Source organism: Gavia stellata, chromosome 14, assembly GCF_030936135.1.
Source record: "Gavia stellata isolate bGavSte3 chromosome 14, bGavSte3.hap2, whole genome shotgun sequence".
Taxonomy (NCBI): Eukaryota; Metazoa; Chordata; class Aves; order Gaviiformes; family Gaviidae; genus Gavia; species Gavia stellata.
In genome coordinates this window covers 14,905,056-14,922,938 of record NC_082607.1, presented here as the reverse complement: position 1 = coordinate 14,922,938, position 17,883 = coordinate 14,905,056, and the positions used below count along the sequence as shown (strand labels likewise).

At 40.3% G+C, this 17,883-nt stretch overlaps 1 protein-coding gene across 1 annotated transcript in view; it reads right to left on the bottom strand.

Annotated features, from left to right (window-relative positions):
- Positions 1 to 17,883, bottom strand: part of AFF2 (ALF transcription elongation factor 2) — a 336,845-nt gene that overhangs the window by 130,089 nt on the left and 188,873 nt on the right. The window contains exon 5 of the mRNA XM_059824576.1: positions 2,130 to 2,216. Within this exon, the coding sequence (XP_059680559.1) occupies positions 2,130 to 2,216 (87 nt within the window). The remainder of the gene's footprint in view (positions 1 to 2,129; positions 2,217 to 17,883) is intronic.

Below are 17,883 nucleotides of genomic sequence, written 5' to 3'. Positions count from 1 at the left end.
GATCCTACAGGTCTTTTCCAACCTTAGTGATTCTGTGATTCTGTGATTCTTGCTTAGTTTTTCTCTAGGCTTTATAGTCCACAGTGATTGTAATCAGCTTTCCTTCCAAGCAGAGTTTGATCATTTGAAATTAAGGTGTTATTTACAACCTCATCTTACAGCCAGGCACTACTTTGCTGGAAGTGTTAGTTCTGTAGGATGTTAAAGTCATTAAAGCCCTCACTGCATTTTCTCTTAGGGCATTATTAGTTCCTAATATTATACCGTGCTGTCAGTCAGTCTCTTGTGAAGTAAATCATGCCCTAAGAGTAAACAGGGCACTTTAAATTTGAATGGCAAAGGGATAAATTGTTCTGATAAGCTCCACCTTTTTTATCACACTTTTTTATATATGTTTCTCATGAGGATACTTTTTTTTTAATAGTTAAATTGAGAACTTCTAATAGTGCCCTTCTCTGATTTATATGGCTGCACAATCTAGCCACATTATGTCTAAGATCTAGAATTTGGCTAGCTATAATTGATTTAATGGGATGTTCTGAAGAGACGTTTCTGTTGTATTTTTTAAAGTAAAACTAGCAAACTTGGAAACATTTATGTGCTTGACTATTTCCTGAAATGCTAGCTCAAAAAAAAAGAGTTTAATTTATATTTTGTATTGAAGGGATATGGTCAAGAATTTTAGGATCGACATTCAGCATGCCTAGAAATTAACTTTGATGTGGATCTTAAAAGTTCAAAGCAAACTTAATAGAAACAGAAAAACAAGCCAAAATTTTAGCTTCTCTGAACCTATGCTTATACTGCTGCCAATGGAGATAGCGGCAGTCTGCAGGACTTACACCAATTTGTGTAGGGCCCATCAAAAACAGAGCGCTAAATTAAGAGATGGTATAAGCTAAAAAAATACAGCTTCCAGTGGCCAAAAGCCTCTATTCTCACTGGATTCACACAGGTCAGACTCCACTTTCACTTAAATAGGTTCAACCGAATTTAACCTAATTTGCAATGAGGATTATACTCTTGTATGATTACGACTTCTGATGCTTAATGTTGCAGCAGTTAACTGCAGCGACAATGGCAGTGCTAAAGCAGTAACAATCACATTCCATTAAAATAAGGCACTCTGGGCACTGGCTTTGTTTTTTTAAGGAGCCACAGATACTGCTAATTTCATATGATTTCCAATTAAGTATGGCAGCTGCATTTCAGACAGGGGAATATCTGCCAAACAGATAAAATCAGTAAGAGGAAAATCACATTCCAGCTTCTAAAACAGGATATGATTGCTTGAACCATAATATCAAGCTGTACCAGTTTTATAAGCTATCTTCCAAGGTCCTGCCTTTAGAAACTTCTACGTAGCTCCATGTCAGACTGATGTAGATTTCCCACCCTGGGGAAGTTCTCCCCTTCCCCAAACATCATCAGCTCACAGTTGTTCAGGTCCCAGCAAAAGATACCTCTGGCAATAATTGCCCTGGGTACGAGCTCGATCTCTAACAGTGCTACCAGAATCATAGCTAGAAGGCAACAGAGAATTTGGGCTAAAGGCGTATACAAATCATACAACTTAACGATTCACTGCGTGTTAGGTGAACTGCAGGTACTCTCCAGGCATATGCTTGTGACATGGCAAGTGCTCAGTGCGTGCTTTTAACAAGGCCAATACTGAGGATCGCACTGCGCAAATTCGTGTGCCCTTGGAGTGTGCACACAGACAGATGCCATAGCACTGTTCACATGCAGGAACATTTTAAGTCGCTGTAATTTGGCCACGCAGCCTAAACCTCATCATGCCATCAATCACTAAGAATGAACAAATGACCATTTCAGCCATTGCATTGCACAAATAATAATGGAAGAAAAATAAACACATAAAATATATTGTATCTGATGTAGAAAGACTCTTACAACAACAGAGATAAAGTCCACTTTGCCTTCACTGTAGCTTCTGCAGCTTTAAATAAGCAGTCCTACTAGTAATAACAGTCCGATTGGGAATTTCCAACTAAAACTAGTCTTAGAAATATTTGAAAATGGAACCAATTACAAGAATGAACTCTCCAGCAAAGAACACTCAACAGAAGAGAATGTTAATCAGGTCACCAGTAATAGCCTACTTGTACCTTGCTTGGGATAGAAAACTTGGTCTGCTCAGCCTTTCCAGGAGTGTGAATAGCAGTAAGAGGAGGCGGCCAGGAATGGGTCATCTCCTAGGGAGGAAAAAAAACCATGTTTTTGAAAACAAATTCAGGTACATAAAGAAGAAAGAGAGGAAAAAATTATCATGTATTCTCCTCCGAGCCTGGAGATGCAATTGCTTAAGGAAGCATCACTACCCATCCTTATGTGGTGGATGAACACCTTAACTACTCAACAGGCAGCACTTCCTGGGAACAAGGGTGAGGACAGCTTTTACTCTTGAAAATTTTGACCATCTGTGTGTTCATCAGGTGGCAGCTGACTCCACCTCTGTGGACAGCCACCAAGCTGTATGAATGAAGCCATTGTCATAGGTATAGAACCGTGTTTTACCTGCAAAGCCCAAGCAGGAAGGAGATCCCTTCTATATCGTACTGGATGCAACCCTATAGAGGATTGCATGGTGGCAAAATGCAACCCTACTCAAGATTGCATAGTGGCAAAATAAACCAGAGGCAGGTCTAGAAAAAGCTGGAGTGGGCTTGCAGCATGAATGCCTGGTGTAGAAGAGAGTGGGGACAGTGTCTTACGCACCAAAGCATCTTCTCATAGCACTGGCCATAGGCACTTACTGTGGTATGCAATGTCACAGCATCAGAGCACTATCGATTCCATTTTGAAATGGGGGACTGAGAGATTAGGTGATTTGCACAGGGTTACACAGAAAGCCCGTACTTAACTAGGAAATCCAAGTCTTTGGTGAAGACCTGGCTACCAGACCATCCAAGCAACACGCCCATTTTCTGTATCAGTCTGTTAATTCATCATTTGTACAAGCATGTTCCAACTATCTTCAAAGAAATCCCCTGGGTGCCCATGGCAATGAAATACAAGCAGAAGAGACAGTGCACACCCTGCTTTTTCATACTGAGGCCTAGAACCGCCGCCCCACCAGGCTCGGTGGGAGCAGACTGGGGCTTATGTTCAGAGGAGGGGGAAAAATCAGTAAGAGAGCAAAACTGCAAAAGTGTTGTTTTAGGCAGAGCTTGTAAATGCCCTTCTAATGAGTGTGTTTTATGGTAGATGCTGCTCTGTTCTCTCTTATCTTTGTTTTTAATTTAATAAATATTCAGACAGGCAGTAATACTTGTCTCGGAATCTGTTGTATCTTTGTCTTGGTTGTTTTTCTTTGCCTACAAAGCTCAGAAAGGATTCTTTCTTGAGATATGGGAGACAAAGAGCAAAAGAGGGTCTGATCTAGAAAATTCTGTGTGCAATGGCCATAATCCTGACCGCAGTAAACTAAACTTTCCAGCTGTTACTTGACACTGGTCAAGCCCAGGGCCAGTCACAACAAAGCTTATGAACACACAAGTTTCGGTAGGTAACACGAGAACCACTGCAAACACTCCACAAATAAAAATAAAACATAATACAATTGATTAAAGAAAATATAACTGTTGTCAAAAGGGCAGTGTGGTGGGTGCATTTGGGCTAAAGACATGGCCTGGGTGGCTACAGCTGGGTGCTAACGTATAATTCACTGAAGATACAACCAGCAAGTTTCAGGTCTCCAGTTGTCCCTCACAAATCACGTGTCATACAGGAGGTTAGGAGAGGGAAAGGAAAACTACGCAACATGGTCCGCAGTCAATGGGACAGGCGGACATGTGAGCTTCCCCCAGTCTCCTGTTAGGCACTGGTATTTTATTGAAGCCCATCAAATTTCCACCTTTAGCAACGCTGCTACTGCACAAGGTCTGGCTGAGCCCCGCAAGGGACAGAGCCCAGGAATGACCACTACGGAGAGAAGCCCCCACCCTGTCCTGGCGGAGGCAGGAGGGCAGGGTGGGCCCGGCAGCTCGGCCCCGCTGGGCTCTGCCGCTCTACTTCCGCCAGCGCAGCGCACCGTGGACACGCTTGCGGCTTATCTAAAGGGCCACATAGCTATAGAGAGGGCAGCCCGGGGCCAAGCTTTGCTTGTTCCTTGTGCAGATGACCCAGGGACAGGGGAGGGTGCACTCCTGAAAGACCTTTTGGGTTTTGGCCTGTGGAGCTCAGGGCCTGTTTTCATTGCACAAAGCCAAACAGTGGCAATGAGGAGGAAAGAGGCAACTTGTGAGATGTACTCATCCCGCCGGGTGGGTGAGGCTATGGCAGCTCAGTGCAATGACGAGAAGTACGCTATTACATTGCATTGATTGTTTGACCTCTGCACAGAGGAAGGCAGAAAAAGATTTAAGCATCTGGTGAACTTTTCTCTGAGATAATATAATCCAAATCCTGCATGCCTCTGCCAAATCCTATGCCACAGAGGTTGCTTTGTGGCAAATCTCTTCATAGCAAAATGATGAAACAGAGACTATATCACATAATTAAAAGAGGGACAGGCAGCCTGATTGAAGGCAGAAATGAAGCATATTCTAGAACTGCAATTATAGGCTTGACCTCGGTCTCCTCCTGCCCACGCATAAAAGGCTGGACAGAGAGCCTAGGATTCATGGGAAGGTGATGCCAGCAAATATTTCAGAATATTCACTGTCAAAATGCATCTAGTGTCCGCTGCGTACCAACTTGCTGGGCTGAAGTGTAAGCAAATCTAATCATCTCCCTGTTAGGGGACACCTGAACGTAAAACAGCAGGAAAAGGAACAATAAGTCTGCTATTATTTGAGGAAATTCAATTACAAGGTAAGAAATCCTAACTCCACTGAGGTCAGAGGCAAAAGTCAACTTCAGTGAGGTTATGGCTATCCAATCTATGTGTTTACAGAGTGACCTTGTGAGCATCAAAGTCTATTACAAAGGTACAAGCTAGCTACATTGAAGCATTTCACTTCAATTATCACTGTAATAAAAATTATTGGATAAAAATTCCAGAGAGGATCACACATGCAAAACAAGTATTTAAGAAACAAACACTGTGTGTGAAAGTGGTGAGGAAGTGTATAGTTACTTAAAGAAACATACCTACATCTACCTACAGATAGGTGCCACAGCACTGTTGACCAAAGAACCTTGAATGATCGTAAAGAAAGTTTTGAGTTTACTCATCTGAAGAACGTCACTTCAAAACGTGTGGGCAGCAGCCCCACACCAACCACCACACAGCTGCATATTATACCCACGCAGAGCACTACTGAGCTACAGAATAACGTGCCAAAGTGGCACTGCACTGTTTTCAGTGAAGGGTCAAAACCCCAACCCCACATCCTGCAGAGGTGTGACCATCTGCTTAACTCTCTCCTACTCCGTTCCTTGAGCATGTGCCCATTACTTTGGAGAATCAGAAGAAAGGATGTCATTTGTTTAATCATCCACGTGACTTCACCATTCTTTCCTATGCCCCAGTCTCTTTTGGAGGTCCCTCATCTTTAAGTACTCACTAAGCTCTATGTTGTTTAACTTGTGAAATTGGATATATCTACCTTCTAATATGTTATGACTATAAAGAATCACACAGACAGGGTGTGTGTTGTGTATGCATCCATTAAGATGTATACATAAATATCTTGATTTGTAAATACCTAGGAAAGCAGGCAGGGAATTGCATTCATTTTTTTTTCCAGGAAAAGTTGAAAAACTTTAATCAATCCAAATTTGGAAGTATTTAGAAATTCCTGGAAGTAACAATAATAAAACCAAGCATATGAAATGCTTTAAAGAGGAATTTAATGGAAACAAAGTAATCCCACAAAATTGAGTTAGGATTTATTTTCACATGGTGTGGACTTAAAATAATTCCAAAATCATGTTAACTGTTGGAGTGGGTAGATGACTGCTATGGAAGCATGCATTTTTTTATAGACCTGGAGATTAAATGAGAACGTAAACCTGCACAGTTTGCTGGCTTAAAAGTCACCGTGGTCCTCTGATGTAGTAACATCAAGCATCCTCCTTTCTGAAAATTATTTAAACATTGTTTTAATTGACTCCATGTGCTTTATTTATTAGAGCTAGGCACGCTCGTCTCTTCAGCTAAGTCTGCTTTTTTCAGCTATAAAAGCCCTCAGGTAAGTAACTAAGAAGGACACATGCAGACACGATCTAATGAATCACCAAAAATACAAATACTCCAAGCAAACTTCTTAAGGGCTGCAGAGGTACAAGGCCAAATCACGATTTAAATGGAAAGAGAGGACTGGGGAAGGATTTAAACTTGCAAGTTTCTAAGGGAAAGGTCAGAGCGAGAGAATTGAGTACAGGGAATATGGGGCAGATGGTAAATAGCTTTACAAAACCAGTCCCTAAAATTGATAGCCGCCTTCAAGATTTATTTCCTTTCTCTGTATTTCATTTTTCCATCATTTCCTTCTTGTTCAAAAGAAAGTGTGCAGTGTTTTTAAATACAGATAAAAGCACTGAGCCAGGCTCTAAGAGGTCATTTTGGAAAAAAGGAGCTAGACTGTGTACTCTGCGTCCCTACTAAGGCAGCTTCCCTTCCTACAGTGCACTCTAAACTGCTTAGCCCGAGCTAATTCGAAGTCTCCCAAGATATAGGGCTCATGCTCCTTCCCTTGGGAAAATTGAGGGGAGACATGAGAACCGTCTTCAATTACAGAAAGAGCTGTTGCTAAAGGAGAGAATAATCTGTTCTCCAGTTTTATGGTGGATATGAACTTAAACTGCAGCCAGAAAGATTCCGGTTAGACATAAGAAAAAGCTGTCTGATGGTAAGGACCGTGCGGCACTGAAACAGATTGCTCAGAGAGCTACGCAGACTCCATCTTTGGAGGAACACACTTAAGAACAGATTAGCACACATCAGTCAGGAATGGTTTAGGCAGAATTGACTCCTGCATTGGGACAGGGATGTGTAGTAGATGATGAGATTTCTAAGACCCTTTCCAGCCCTTTTTTCTTCTTCTGTAGTTTGATAGATCTCTGTTGGCCAAACGCTACCCTTCCTGCATCTCTTGTGGAAAGTAGATCCACAAAAAGGCAGAAGAAGAAAGCAACAATCCTGGTGTTTTTCTTCTGTGGCATTAGAGTCCACAAAGGCAGTTTCAGGACCGACACTTTGCCCACATCATTAGAGGGCAGCCAGAGGAGCAGGAGGAGGAGCAGCCCTGCACACATTGCTAGCAATAAATGCAAGCTGAGGCCACTGCTGCTAAAGAGACCTTATCTGTGGCGTTCTCTCTGTCAACCGCCCGTCTCAGTCCTTTTAACTCCTACCTAAATCTGTTGCTTTAAACTTTCTCCAATTTTTGGTTACACAGTATGTTAAAGTTGTATTCAGAAAAAATTAATACATGATGAATAGATGTTCTAAGCTTATTACAAACTTGATGTTACAACTGGTGCTAAGCAACGTACTGCCTTGATGGAATAAAGATAACCAAGTGATTTACCATTTATTAAAGCCTCTATTAATGATTTATTAATGTTTTATTAACTATTTATAAATGCAACCTTAATAAAAAGCGTGTCTTGTTTCACAGTATCTTTCTGGTTTCTGCATTTTTACAAACCTGATCAAACTCTCTCTGCTAGGAAGCCAGTAATGCATGAGGGGCAGTCACATTTTATGTGTGATGCCTAATGAATTAAAAAACATCTCAACCTGTTGCATCTTTGGGGAAAAGGCTAAGGAAAAAATGAATATATATGGACAAGCAAATATATACATGTACAAGCAAATGACACTAAAGCCTACAGGAACACAAAGGCAATAAACCTACGGGTTGTTTTTCATTCATATTCCTTATGAAGGAATGGAAAATTTGCACGAGCAGTTGGGAATATCCTGACCAGTAATCTGGCCTGCTTTATACTGGGCCAAAGGCTTCCTGAGGAAGGGATTTTGATATGTTGTCAGTATTGACAGGGACATGATAGATACATTCATGGATATGCATTTGATTATCACGTTTCAGCACTTGAAAAAATTCTCATCATCAAAGGGATACCACATCTTTTTTCCTGTAAGGGGAAAAAAAACCAACCAACCTTCAGTGATGGCCTGATGGCTTCCAAAAGAAAGTCAGTTTTCCTGGTATGAATGTTAAGGCAGGAAACTTTTTACTCATGCAAATGTTTTAGCAACTTTATTACCAGTGGCTACTGGCCAGTACCCATTTTTGGAGGAACAATGTGGCGGCATCTGCAATGATGCCTTTGTCATACTAGAATTTATCTTGCTACTGTACCAAAGCCTACGAGAAAGCCATTTGGAAATACAGTGCACACACGCATGAGTTTATTATTGAAAAGCTAGAGTTTATTCTACAAAAAGCAACCATTTCCCTGACCATAATCTAAAACCGCAGTATTCACCTTGTGGGTTTTACCAGTGACAACAAGGAAGTTCCCTTTGCCCAAATGGGGAACAGGATGCATTCCATATCCTCCCATGGTAAATTAATAGTCCTTTGCATATTAACAAGAAGGGGAAGAACAGACAAAAATGATATTCAGTGAAAATTAATATAGAAATTGCTTTAGAAATCAATAGGGGTTGACTATAAACTTTACAATATATGTTTTCCTTTCCTACTTCAACATTTGGAAATCCACAAAGAAAGTGATAGCAATATGGACATTTTCTTTTTCTGTTGAGCTTCTCAATACTCTCTGACTCCCGTATACCTCACACTTTTCAATATATTTTCCTCATACAGTAGCTTTTATAACTAATAACACTCACATTCTTTGCTTAGAGCATTTAGAAGATAATAAAAAAATAGCAAATCATGATTGATGTACTCATTGCTCTTACCAATCTTGTGTATGTGAGGAAAAGCAATGCTCCATTACAGTGAGAAGGTATCTCAGCTCAAGAGGCTGTTTTAGGGGGAGAGTAATGAAGCTTCCAATTTAACAAGTCTGACACAATCCTAAAAGTAAGCACAGCCTATATAATAGTGTGTCTACCCGTCAAATGGTTTAGCTGCCTGCTGGGTCCTGGGCCCCAAATGGTCCACACTCTGCATATAACAGTTCATTCCCAAGGCCCCTCTGTGAAACAGGTTGGATACTTCTCTCCAAGGTGGATCAGGATAATTTTCCTCAGGGTCCACCTCAGGAAGATTATATGGTCAAAAACTTTCCTGAATGTGGCTCACACTGCCCAGGACAGTCCTTCAATTCAATCCCAACCCAAGCAGGTTTTGTGCCCTTGAGCACCTTCTCACACATTCTTGGCGTTTTCAGGAACACGCAGCACAACCCCCCTAAGCGTCCTAAGAATGGGTTAGACTTGAGGTCCCGCTCATCTGGGATGCTGGCAGACAGTGGTTGGTGCTGTGTCTTTCACAGAGCCCTTCAAGAACACCAGAGCAGTCATGAGGGTAAAATCCTGATCCTCCATACTTAGTAATTCTCATCCGTGCTGAGATCCTATCTGTTTAATACTGCATCCAGAACTGGATATTCAGTTAACACGTGTACTAAACCTACTTCCAAAGCTAGGCATCCTTCATCTGTCACTCTCGGTAACTAAACTAATGACTTTGTTGCCCAATACACAGTACCAGAGTCTTGCTGTGGACAGTATGGCCAACGCAATACCTCCTGTCTTGGCAGCTTCTCATCCCCACTGAGATGCGCAGCCATATCCCATTGATTTTATTTATTCAAAACGATACTCGTTGGTAACCATCTCCAGGGATGGCACATCTAATTTTCATGAGAGTCCCAAGAGATAGGAAGTATGCATTGAACTGTTAAATACAACATAACATTCTGGCAGTACAACAGTATAATATAAACAAAGGCACAATAAGTAATAAAAAGCTAATTCTTTCAAAAGTTACTAATACCAACATATAATTTCATCTCTGCAATTTAAAAAACATTGGCAACATTTCTCCAAGTAAATAAGCAACTGTGTTTTGAAACTATTCACTGCTGGCACTTCTTTAAGGGAATCTGGTAATTTGTTCCATCCATCCTGAGCTTCACAAGCAAAAAAGCATGTCTTGAATCGCCTGTTTTCTTCTCTGAAACTTAGGGTTCACACCAAGAGGAGAGCAGAATTATAATTTACAGTTACAAAACAAGACTGCACCTACCCTGAGGCACTCCACTGTGCACATTTATACAATACATTACACCATCTCCTTTACGTTGCCAGATGTAATCAATTCATGTTTTTTCATACAAAATACTACAGTGAATTATGTAGTCACATGACAAGACCTTATCCATGTAATTTATTACAAAATGCATTTAATTTCTGGAGCCACTTATGCCAACGTTGTGAAAAAATAAAATCTCCAAATTCAATATCAGGCAAAATTAAATTACTAAACTACAAAACTTCTCGTTCTGTAGGCTTAGCACAGAAACTGTTTAAGTTTCACATTGCGCACTAAGGTTTAGACCCATATAACCAGATTATAACCTACATCCTGACAATATGATGAAATTGAGTCTAAAAATCATCAGGAATTTGAAAGCATCAAGTTGTGCCAGAAGACACCAGCTTTATTCTTAAAACAGGAGCATTAATTATCCGAAATAGCCTATAAGGGGAAATCAAGAAACTAGGTTAGGCAACTTCTTTGACTTTAAAGCTGAATTCTTTTGTGTAAGCCATGATTTGCTTTCATTAAAATTGGACTCCAAGTTGTTACTCATCAAATACAAAGAAATGAAGCTACCACACGCTGCTGTATAATACACATTGAATTATTTTACAAAAGCTGGTTTTTTGCCTTCAAAACCAAGACTCTGCCAGATCTCTTTTATTCTGCTTACCACACAAGCAGTATTGCAGCATGGGTTTTCCTGAGTGGGTGTGCCAGGGTAGCATTCCTTTTTAATGTTGAGTATTTCCCTCTTACATGGTGTCATCAACACGTCAACTGTAATGCCATTAAAACAGCGGTCCGAGGCTGAAGCGAAGACACAGTGAACACCCAGAAAAGCTCAAACCTGACCTTTTCTACCATTTTCTTTTCTTCATCTATGTGATGCTCTCCCTACCACGTGTCCCAGTTGAAAACTTGCTTCTCCCTTAGTGTATGAAGAATGCACTCTCCCCTACGGAGTATGATTATCTTCCCAGTGTCTACATCAGAGACTGTGAATGTTTCAAGGGCAAAGACTGTCTCATTTTTTGTCTTATGCAATGCCTAGGGCAGTGATGGAACTTCTGAATATTGTCTGGAAATTGGGAACAGTGAGTATCGGCTGGAAAATCCTGGGTGGACAACATAGCCAGCTTGATCAGCATTCAGCGAGCCCTGGATGGACAGAAAACTTCAAACTGAAGCCTGATCATTGGATCCTCTAATTTGGCACCCTGTTTTTTTGTGAGGATGAAAGCTTAGTATGTTTGCCAAAAAATATACTATGGGTTCTGGCCTGTAACAGAGAGGGACAGTCTTTGCTGCCTCTCACACTCAACCCTTTAATTCTCTTCTCTTACAGAAAGACCTAAGCAGCCACCTGAAACCCTACCATGCGACCTGGCATTTATTATAGTAATTTTAGCCTTTGGAAAAGAACAAACATTTCAGTCTGGATTTCCTTTTCCTCACTTGTGCCTTGAAACAGGTCTGTTCCTGCATCTGTGTGTCCTGTAAATCATGCCAACACTCCCCTTTGATCCACTCCTGCTAAGCTAACAGGTGTAGAAAAAATGGATGTATGTTATAGAAGATGTTTTGATACAACATATAGTTTTTTGGCATGTCAGCCTTACCCAAATAAGCCAGCTTAAAGAGTAAAGAAAACCAAAGCCAAAACATGCTGAGGTCTTTTTTGATCTCCCTTAAGGTATGGAGGCTTCAGAGTATTTCTGGTAGACAGATTCCCACTGTCACATACATGCATTTGATTCCTCATTTCCCAGCTCGCTCTTTCTTACAAAGCTAAGAAGTCTGAGGTTGAAAACATGAAATACTTAGAACTGCCACTAAGACATATGACAGCTGAGGATCCTTGGTCCCACACAGAGCGGACCTAACATCTGAAATCAGCATGTTCAGACTATACACCAGATTAATATATTCTCCTCCCAAGCCTACATTTTTTAAAACCTTCTGACAACAAACTACATTGAAACAAACTAACTCCCAAAAACAGGGCTGAAAAAGGGCAAAGTCCACAACCTTTTTGTCTCCAAACACTACACTACTTTTTTTCCCACAGGAAAACCAGTGAATAGGACACAAAAGTCACAGCACTAAAATGCAGTTAAGTTTGGTGCTCCAGCATTTAAAAATTATCTATCCACATTACTAGACGATGACATGTATTGTCTTTGTTGCTTCTAGAGGGCCAAAAAGGAACAGCAAACTATTAATTAGTAATAGTTTATCAGGGGTCATATGAGCAATCTGGAACAACTTGGAGCAAGGCCAAGAAAAGACCACCCAGTAGACCCACGGTTGCTAGTTAGCTCTAAGCAGTTAGAGCTATTTGCAACTCCAGCTGGTGTCAAACACTGACAATTACCAGTTATCATACAAAGATGAACTGGAATAAACCTGCCAAAGAATTTTTTATTTTTTTTTTAGTACAAAGTGCAATGTATTATCATGTTCAAGCAATTACAAAAAGGAGTTGTTGATCTCACTTTGCTGGAGAGATGCAGCAAAGGCTAGATGCAGTAACGCGGCATTCTTTTTGAAGGGTAACTTGTGTTACAAGTGAAAGACGCTATAAAATGACTATGCTGCTGCAAAAAGAGACAGAATGATACCTTTAGTCACATTCCCAGTCTTAAGCCTTTCCAAAGAGCACAAGCAGTTAGTCTAACATTCCTTAGGGTTCCTGTATCCTTTCAAACATGATAGCTTTCTTCTAGTTTACACTTATCATATTAAGAAAAATGGTAATGAGGAGATCATGACAACTTCTTTTAAAAGCAACAATGACTCAATTGCCAAGGAAAAAAGCAGTGATAACTATTTTCATGGAAAGAAGCCTCCAGTGAACTCCTCACTGTCGAAGCTGTGTTCTTTGTTTTTGTCTGAACTCGGGAATGACAAGGGGCTGCTCTTCAAAAAAATCTGAGTACCAGTTTTCATCTGACTGGTACAACACTCTTTTTTCAGATAAACTGGCAGCTCAGACCTCTTATTGAAAAGATTAGGGACTCAAGAGGTTAGAAATTATAAAATACTAGAGTAAGTGGGAAGGGATTAATTGGCTTGATTTAAAAAAAATTTAAAAATCACTACTGGAAATGTTCTCCTACAAACCAAACACCAAGTTTTTTTTCTGAGGCTCAGAAGAATATTTTTTAAAGGTTACGGTACCTTGGGGTACACAAACAACGTATTCTTTAGCAGGATATACTCATAGCAAAGAAATTAATGGACTACAAAGCCCAAAGGGGCCTTTAACACTCAGTGCTTGTGCAATAAATTCCATCAGAAGATCTCAAAGCATTCCTCACAAGAGATCAGTACCTGCCATTTTCCAGCTTGGCTCCAGAGGTGAAATTCGGTCCATGCCTTAAATCACCCACTCAACCAGCAGCAAATGCAATGAACACTACCTTGCCCTTTTTTTTTTTCTTCCCATTTAGCAACCCATGCAAGTCTCCTAAGTCCCTTTGTGTCCATGTTGTTCCTGTTTCACCCTGCAAAGTACTAGTAGGCAGTATTTCCACGTCCCCCCCCAAAATATTTGCTTAGACATTGCACAGAAATTTTGGAATGGAGGAAATACTTAAAGAAGAGCTGTAAACTGTTGAGACCAGGGTTTCTAGTGACACCCACACCAAAGCCCTCGCCCTAGGAGCCCTGGAAGGCAATACAGTAACACTTGCAGCAGGTAGAACAAACAGTGCCTGCAGAATGTTGAACAAACACTAATCTGGGCACTTAGGTCTGAACTTCAGATTCATGTTTGTAGTCAGTTTTTATCTCTCGCCTCTGAACAATGGTCAACAAACACCTCAACGCCTTGAACTAATAAAACCATCTTCCTTTCTAATGCTACAGCCTGACATTTTCTTCATCTGACTTCTACAAGGCTGGGTGCTCGTATGACTGCTTTTAAATCAAAAAGAAATGTGAGAAATTCCTTGGGAAAGAAAAAAAAAGGAAAAAAGAGGAAAAAAAAAAAGCATTCTGGTCAGATTTTCTAGCTATCCAAAGAAATTGTAACACAGCTGACATAAATCAATGTGGCAGGATCTACAGGCTAATTAAACAAATGTGACAATTTTACTGTGACAATTTGAAAATGCTCAAAAGTGCCTCCCATCCACAGTGTGCATTCTTCTCAAATGTGTATTAACACCCATGTACTGTATGAAGAAACTGAAAGGAACTTACATATTCAATAAAAAACACAATTATAAGCACAATTTGAAATATATGGCTAAAATAGATTGGAAGTTCATAAGGTTTCTCAGAACATTAAATTCCATGACATGCTTTCTTTAAAGGTTAGAAATTCTCTATAGAAATGGATAAGCCACAGTATGTAGTATAATTTTAAATATCTGATTGAGCCTTGCTTTTGCACAATTATCACACCAATAATTCCAGCTGAGGACCTCAATGCATTTTGCTAGCAACTAATTTAACTTCGCAGTGCAATGGCAGTGTGGGTGAGGTTCTATTTCCTCATTTCATAGAAGGAGACACTGTGGAGTGAAGGGGCATCTCACGGTCATACAGGAACATTAAAGGTAGGGTGTTATGTCCGACTCTACGTATTCAAACATTTCTTGAGAGGATGTTCAAAGAGATGGGAAGATGGACCGCATCAGTCTTTTACTGGCAGGTGTGAAGTCGTGTATTCTGAAGACTTTGACAGCTGAAACAATCTCCACAGGTAAGAAGCAAGACACCTTCAGAAAGGGCTCCACTGACTACGCTGCATGACAGTCTTAAAGCCTACAGATCAACGGCAAGTAGCAAAGACACAAATTGCTCCCCCCAAAAAGGCAGCTTCCAGAACTATTCTCCCTACAGAATGTGGAAGAACTTGGACTTAAGACAGATGATGATTGCAAGACTGCCTTCCCACGTTAGGCTGCTTCCACAAACCCCATGGAGGTGGACAAGGCTGATAGCATGTCATCACATCGCTCCTCCAAAGGAAAAGTCCACCTGCTCGTCCAGGGGGTCTCTCAGGAAGAAATACTTCTTGGCCCCTAACTCAGTTGGTATTCTTGCCTTAAGAAGAGATTAGGAGTGACTTGGGTTAAATTTAGACTGCAGTACATGAAGAAAATGGCCACAAATATTCCTGGTATCTGCTGTAACAGAACACTTCCTCTGAGAGCAACAATGACATTCAAAGTTCTAACCAGGTTTACTCCAGGTGTCATCTTTGTCCTGTTTTCTTTACTTTCCTTCTAAGAGCTGAGAGCAGTGAAGCATCACCCGTTGCAACATGGCGGGTATAGTTAAAGCAGCGAAACTGAGCATGCCTCAAATATCTGGCCTCTTTTTGGTCCATTTTTTTTCCATTTGTCTAGTTCTTTCCTTACATATATTTTTTTAACAATCAACCAATTTTTTTAGGTTTTGATTGTCATGGCCAGCTGAAACTTCAGAGGAGAATTTCAAAGAGGAGAGCTCTTGAAACTCTTTCTGAAGATTAATTTAGTTACATCTTCCTAGCTGTTTCTCTTGACTAACCACATATGGCCAACTTATCTTTCATGGGCCCCACCAGCTTCTCCAGCAGTGCTGACTTATGGGGAGGCTTCCCACCAGGACTTAAAACCCCCAACACTTGTCCTCAGGGCTGCAAAAATGGAGCCCTTTCCTTTTGTGAGATAAAGAGCCACAGAAAACACCATAAAATTTGTCATTTCAGACCAGAATTGTTTCTAAAGCATGCATTCATTTCAGAAAGCCTAACTCGATTTTAATACGTTTTCAATGTCTTCATTCTGTGCCTAAAGCAATTTGTTATGTAGAGTACACATTATTAATCTACTTAAATGAAAGGTAACATTGCTAGCAGTTTAAACACTCAATGCCCATATTTAACCATGTTTCACTTTGACAGGACAAGATGAAATAACAGAAATGATTAATCTGAGACCAGAGGAATATTCTACTACCTATATTTCAAAATAGGACTAGATTTTTTTGTTTAATACTTTGGCAGTAAGAAGTGTAAGTGGAGTATAGAAACTTCAGATGGCTTTTCTACTTGACTGCACTGCATAATGTGCCAGAAGTTGTTGTTACCGGTCATTTTGGAATCGGCAGCAGTACTCCAGGACAGGCATACAACAGGCTCTGAACTTCCTAATCGTGTTTTTATACAATGCAGATTTGTGCAGCCCACAAGGACCTTAAGGGAGGATACCTGGTACAGCTAGAGCCAAACGCTGTAACAGCATAGAAGTGTTTAAAATTTTCCATCGAGTTCAGCACTTGGGGCGGTTTTTGTTCATTCGGGCATACAAAAGCTCAAAGTTGATCTGATATCCCAGATTCTTTGGGTCTGTTTTCTTTCACACTTTCACTCAAAGATAAGGGAGTTACTCTTTATTTACAATGATGAAAAGGGACGGAAAGTCAGGTCCCATGGGTCTGCAAATCTAGAGCAGGAATCTTAGTTTTATGATACTCCCCACTCAACTACAAGACCCCATCAACTTGTTTTCCCACATTTTTTGTGTCTTTCACTTCCAGTTATTTCTGAAACTACAGAACTTAGATGTATTTGAAAAAGTAGTATATGAAGTGACCAAAACTTTTAAGTGCCGCAGTGGGTGCACCTGATCTTCTTCAGAAGTTGCAAAACTTCCTATTATTTTTTCCTCCAAGACAATGACTTTGCTTGAATTACTTTCCTGTTTGAACTGGCTTTTTAAAAAATATTTTGTATATTCTTGTAAAATATAATTTCTTTTATCGTAACAGAGTACTCAATCAGAGTGAGGATGCCGAGCATGCAACATGTTGCAATACATAGTGGATTATTTCTGAGGTGACTGTCAATGAGGAAGAGAAACTCAAAGTGGTCGTTTTGGTGCAAAAAAGATGCTGAAGAGCTTGGAAAACGCATAAGAATTAACACTTTTTCATTTAGTCATTCATTTCTCATGAGAGTGCTTTCATTCTCTTCAAGAGCGGTAATACATGTCTGAACTCCTGTGATGTCAGCCCACTTGACAGTAATTTTAATAGCAATGGTAAATCTGGCATTGATAGCAGAATTATATAATACTACTGAAATCAGCAATATTTCAATTTGGCAGTACAAAAATATATGTTAAAATATTATGGTTAAGGAGATAAGAAAACAGAATTGGATAGTGAGTTCGAAACAGGTGCACTGCAATCTCTCTCTCTTTTCCTGAATGCCTTTTGTAATCTTTTTTTATTGTTACACTGTAGACAGGCTGCAAAAGACCCACATAATGATCAGATTTTACATTTCAAAGTTCTTTGCTAAATAATTTCTTTAATACTGCTATGAAAATAAAACCTTTATGTGATAAATGTGCCTGCAGGCTGGAATCAGACCTTGCTTGTCTGTCCTGACAAAGGTCTAATCTTTTGCTGCCTTACATCTTGAAGAGGCATTTATCCCTGTAACAGGCGGGTGCAAAACACCACCTTTCGAATACAGGAAACACTGCACACCCACACGCATTTGTCAGATCAGACAGTCAACCTTTTCTCCCCGTCACCTCCCCAACAGCATGAAGTCTGCTTTGCGTTGATCTGGAAGCACAAAGCAGATTTATAGTATATATCTACATCACAAGTGACCTCCTCTCTCATACCTAATCTGCCATGCCAGCAGTGCAACGGTGGCCCACAAAACCAGGCGCAGAAGCTAAGTAATTGAGCATTG